This window comes from Trichoplusia ni, chromosome 19 (genome assembly GCF_003590095.1).
Source record: "Trichoplusia ni isolate ovarian cell line Hi5 chromosome 19, tn1, whole genome shotgun sequence".
NCBI lineage: Eukaryota > Metazoa > Arthropoda > Insecta > Lepidoptera > Noctuidae > Trichoplusia > Trichoplusia ni.
In genome coordinates this window covers 7,098,989-7,104,988 of record NC_039496.1, presented here as the reverse complement: position 1 = coordinate 7,104,988, position 6,000 = coordinate 7,098,989, and the positions used below count along the sequence as shown (strand labels likewise).

The window sequence follows — 6,000 nt, the reverse complement described above, 5'->3', positions numbered from 1 at the left end:
ATCACTAGTTAGAACAAGTATTCAATATAAATGTCTATACTCAAAGCAGGGTTAAACCCATAAACACAATGTTTTATGTTGTCCTTCACAAGCTTTTGTACTCGGAAAATGTATACAGTATACACTTGCCCTTAGAGTTAGATTAAATTTAATTGTGTTTTTAAAAGAGCACAAATCTATTATGTTAAAAACGGTTGTAATTATTACAACAGTACCAAACAATAGCTTTGAAAATATACGTTACATTTTTTTAAATATATCAAATGGTAGAAATACTTTGTTTAATTAAATAAATACAGCTTTAATTAAAGCCAGTTAGAGATTGAAATATCACAATATCAGTTATCTCTACAATACCCCATACTGTTTGTTAAGTGCCCACTGAAGTAATGACTGAAACGGGTATACTAGACTGTTGTAAAATGTATTTGTAATATTTTAGAACAGTTTCAAAGAATAATAAAACGACGCATTTTTTGATGAGTGGTTTTTAGAAGACTTTAGAAAAATACTGCTTAATAAAGTGTACATAACTGTTTAGAATTACTGACGACTGTTTGTGAAATCAAATAATGATTGAATTTTTAAATTTTCATTTGTTACCTATATATTAGTAAAAATAATTGCTAAAAGTCGAGCAGTACTTCGTATTATTTTATTAACGTAGGCACGAAAACTCGCTACGACAGTCGAGTATACACCAGCCGCTTGGGAAAATCACACTTTTTCCCTCTTGTTGTCTATCCGGCCGTTAGTGTTTGTTTGGACACCGACCTCGCTTCAACTCCCCGACATCCAATATAGATCACTTAAAACATCATACAACGTATAAATGACGTTAATTTTGTTGTTAATTGCGAGTTTGTCAAACTCGGTACTCTCATGGTATCCAAATGAAAAAATATTTTGGGCACCAGGGGAGTATGGGTATCAAGGAGTTCATAACGGTCTGGAGCATGCGAGGGATTTTGTCAATGAGTGGACGGTGGAAGTGGAAGGTGGTGAAGAAGTTGCACAGCTGGTGGCATTAGAACTCGGATACGTCTTTGGAGAGAAGGTAAGTTTATGAAGCCTTGGTGACATCAATTTTATAATTATGAAACAAACTTATTTTTCCGTGCATTCAGGGTGAATTTTAAAGCCTAAATAAAACTATTTTGTTGACACTATAAAGGAGCTTTGCTTTTGATTAATTAATTTCAAGTTCAATTTTAAGTTTAATTATGTCCAAATTAAGTGTTATTAGACGACACCGAATAAAGCTTGAATGACGCATCTGTTTCATCAGATTGCGAACTCCGAATACAAATCAAGTTCTTAATGATTTAAGCCCTAAATATCTTGTAGAGAGGAGGCTGTAAATCTTTATTTAACCTCCCTTTTTTCACCTTATTTGTAAACAGATTTAGTACAGGCGAAACTGTTTAATTCAAAGGTATTTTAATTTTCAACTAATTTTTTAAATTCAGTTTTACTCATTACATCAATACCTACTTGATTTTCTGTACTCAGAGTTACCTCTGTAAAACAATTCAGGTATAAATAAATTTTATAATAAGCCCTCGTTTGCGGAATGGTTAATTTTAATTAAAAAAGCTTTTGTATTTCTGATTATGTTTCTCTATAAAGGGGTGCGTGACTGTATATACTTTATATTTAGTAGGACGACACGTTTATAAGCCTCACAATTTTGGTAAAAGAGATGAAGTGAATTTCGGGTAACATTTTTTTTGCTGTATTTATTTAAAAACTTCATTATAACTAGAGAATAGTTAATGCGTACCTTATTAATATTCTCAAGTCTTCAGTTCATTGAAAAGATAATTCGATTTCGATTCGTAACAGCATTCATTCATATTTTTACATGAATTTTATTTTTTATACGTATTGGAATTTCTGTAAAGATTTTATGCTAAGTGTATCTAAGTCACAAACAACAGCCTTCATCGCAAATTACGACATTTCAATAGGCTCGTTTGTCACGAGTATCGGGTTCATAAATTAACCAACAGTCTCTATAATCAGAATTAGATGAGTTGTCCAAACTTCAAAAATAACCTTATTACATTACATTAAGTACTAGGCAAGCAGATATATACATTAGGTATATAACTCATATCCAAAAAATGTATAACAGGCTTTGTAATTTTTACGGATCAAAGGTTCTCTCACAAAAGGTGGCATTTTGCTATTTGCGAATTGGTTGAATATGCGCAGAAAAATCTACGTTATAGGGTTCAATCACGGTCAGTATTGCTGTACTCATTTTTAAGTAGGGATAGCAAAGAGAATCATTTTTTTGGTCTGCTGCCCTTATCAATCGCTGAACAGAAAAAGTAGATGTTCAAATAAAAAAAAAACATCGTCCTCACAAACTTCACTAAGTAATCTAATAACCTCACGTCAAGGCATACAACCAAAGCTAAGTTTTTTTCCAAATAAAAAGGAACTAAGACTCCTTGTATTTCTTTTACTTGTATAAAGACAACCAATCTGACACATGTCATTTTGTTTCTATTTTTATACATCTATACGGACCTAAGCTTACGCCAATAATATCACCCTAAGGAAATTTAGTAAAAGACGTTATAACACTAACACTAATGTTATAAAGGAGAATGTTTGTAAATTTCTGTGTAAATTTAGTCTAAGGGAAGCCGACGAGCTGGATTAACACTGGTTTTTAATTATGAAATTGTTGTTATTCTCGAGCGATCAACTTGGGAACACAGTATATGACACACCGCGGCTATCACTGCGGGATACAGCTAGCGTTAGTAGTAAGTAATAATAATACCAGCCTTTATACGTTCCGCATCTGGGCACATCCCTATTTCCGTATAGGGAAGGTTTGAGCATTCATCACCACACTCACTGCGGTTTTGCGATTTTAGATTGTAACATTTGGAATCCATGTTTCCTTACGATATTTTCCTTCACCGCTTGTCAGTGGTTTCTTAAAATATTAAAGACTGTACATAGAAACTCCGCCTCATGCGCTCAAATCCATGCATAGAATCGCAAAGCCAGTGTAAGTGTCGTGGTACTTATAATTATTATTATTACTAGCCTGGAATGTCCGACTGTTGGGCAAAGGTCTCCCACTCTTCTTCTACTTGTCTCTCTCATGAGCCGCGAGTGACCAGTTCGGTAAGAGCGAATCCAGGTCATCCCGCCATCTCCGTCTGGGTCCTCGCTGACGTCGGTTTTGTGTCAGGGACCACTTATATAGGTATACTAGCTGTTGCCCGCGACTTCGTCTGCGTGGTTAGAAGATATAAGTTATGACTTTTTCTTCGCTCCTATTGGTCGCAGCGTGATGATATACATAAAGCCTAAAACCTCCCTCGATTAATGGTATATTCAACACAAAAATATTTTTTCAATTTGAACCAGTAGTTTCTGAGATTAGCGCTTTCAAACAAACAATTAGTATATACATAGTACATACATAGTATATACATAGTAATTAGTATATATATAGTACAATTAGTATATAGATGCCAACGATATCTTCGCTACGTTTCATTGATTTTTAATTTCTCGCGCGGAGATTTTAATATTACGATAACTCATTACCTATTTACGTTTTTGGCGTAGTGTAAAAGGCAATTTGTTCTATATTACATGCATAATATATCTAACTTATTTATTTGGATAAGGATTAATACTGTATTGTTAAAAAGAGGTTCGTAAGTAACCAATAATTTTACTGTATTAAGAAAACACATAAAAATGGTTATTGTGGGTTATCCTTGGAAGATAGACATATACCACCGCGGACTTTTTTGTAGATCTATTAAATAGGTACAAACTTGCCATACATTGTTTTGTTGTAACTCGAAAGGTTTTGGCAGCGTTCTCGATGAAAGCTCTCGAATGGCTTAATTTTTTCCGACATGTTTAACTAATATCGCTGTAATATCGTCAGTTTACACAAAACCTAAACTTATTATACACTAAAACCTTCCTCAAGAATTGCTCTATCAATCGTTGAAAACCGCATAAAAATCCGTTCAGTACTTTTCTAGTTTATCGCGAACAGACAGACAGACAGACGCGGCGAGGGACTTTGTTTTATAATATGTAAGGATAAGGATAAGGATAAGGATTGTGTGTAATTTCCGTCGAAATCAAATTACAGAGAATTTGCGAAGAAATGCCCTTTAATGAATAGATGACATTGCTCAAAATAGATATTTCTATCTATCTATTGTTTTGTCTTGTAAAAATATTTACGTAAAAGTATTGACGTTAAAGATATTTATAGAATTTGCGAGAAGACTAATATATATTTAGAAAAAACTATTTGGACAAGTTTTTTTATCTAACTTGAACGTAATAAGTTATGACAAGTTTATGACTTCATACTGTTTTAGTCTCTAGAAAATATGTTTGGAAAAGTTTTAGCTTCTTTACAATTTTGAATAATTAACAAATATGTTCTTTAATTGCGTGGGTATGCGATGCAAACCAAAGAAGGAAAAATTGATTCTCATATATTAAGATAAAAATATTTGCAAATGTCTAATAAAAAGTTTAAAACATCGAATTGCAAACTACCGACTATTTGGAAAACAAAAAAGTTTCATCTTTTGAGAAGTCATCACACAGTCAGTAAAACATGTTTTTTTTTTGTAACCGAACCTTGTAAGCCGAGACTGAAAGTCATAAAGTCATGAATCAAAGCTATGACGCCTTTCCTATCTGAAGTGGCACTTGCAGATAGCGCGGACAGTATATTGCATAGATTAAGTTCATATCTATCGACGTAACACCAAGTAATTAATAGACTTCATTAGGAGTACATAAAATGTAGGAGTTCACTTTATAACTCATTCTTACAGTAGGTAGGTACAGCTCCTTAGGTTTATAGAATCCTAGTCAGTGTTGAAATAACTATTTATTACAAATAATGTCGCTTACTATTAAAGTAATATTAACAGTATAATAAGTAGAATATAAAGCCTTGTTTAGATGAAACTTCTCTAAACTCAAGAAAGAGGAATATGAAGCTACCTCAAAACTTCTTCATTAAACTAAACTTCTTTATAAAGTATGTTTTAAAAGTAGTTCCGTGCAGCATCCATCTAAGTAAACTCACCTTGAAACTTAAGAAGTTTAAGGTGGGCTTACTGGTAACATTTGGAAGCAAAGCATGAGTGAACCGAAAGCGAAATTTGAAGAAAGTAGAGTACCTAATCACGTAGATCTTGCATTTGATGAAACTTTGCTAATAATGATAGGCAATATTATAAAAATATTTTTTGCGACACATCCTCAAATATCAAAGATGGAATGTTTTTAATTGAGATCACAAAAAAGTGTTTTTTAATCGGTCATACCTATAAAACTTTGGTTTGCTCACATTCTCACACAGACAGATAATGCCTTATCCTAAACGCATATACTGCTTTTGTTCTAGCACAATCAAGCAACTTTTCTTTTAAAAAAACGACTTCCGTTATAAGGAATTTAATTCCTTGTGTCGCGAGGTGTTTAACAAACATACAAATCACATGCACAATGACACCCAGACTCAGAACAAGCATTCGTGGATCACACAAATGCTTGTCCTACTCGGGGATCGAACTTAGTTTATTGTAGTCGAGTGCTAGGATATATGCCTCCCGGGACCTGGTTGATTCCGATTGTCAGGTCCTTCGCCTTCCTCACTCTCCGAACCAGCTAACTTTTTTAGATTAACGATTCATTGGGCTGGAGGCCGTCCGAAACTGCGTTTGCTGACTCCTGGTTCCACTGATGATGGATGGTTGGCTTGTGTAGCTCTCTAGTCTAGATTGTTAAAATATGATGTCTTCATGTACCTTAAATTCAATAATAATTCCTCAATTAATCCAAACCCAAATAAATCATTTCATAATGTCTGCTTAAAATAACCTAAAATTTTCCATTCTTAACCATTCAGTGTTCTACGTACAATGGGCAAATCAGTGGTAATTCATTGACAACAAAAGTCTCTATTGCAAAGGCGTAAGG

General features: G+C 33.6%; 1 protein-coding gene across 1 annotated transcript in view; it reads left to right on the top strand.

Moving 5' to 3' along the window:
- Positions 1–260: 260 nt before the first annotated feature.
- Positions 261–6,000, top strand: part of LOC113503398 (neuroendocrine convertase 1-like) — a 23,087-nt gene continuing 17,347 nt past the window's right edge. The window contains exon 1 of the mRNA XM_026885336.1: positions 261–1,057. Within this exon, the coding sequence (XP_026741137.1) occupies positions 833–1,057 (225 nt within the window). The 5' untranslated portion in view covers positions 261–832. The remainder of the gene's footprint in view (positions 1,058–6,000) is intronic.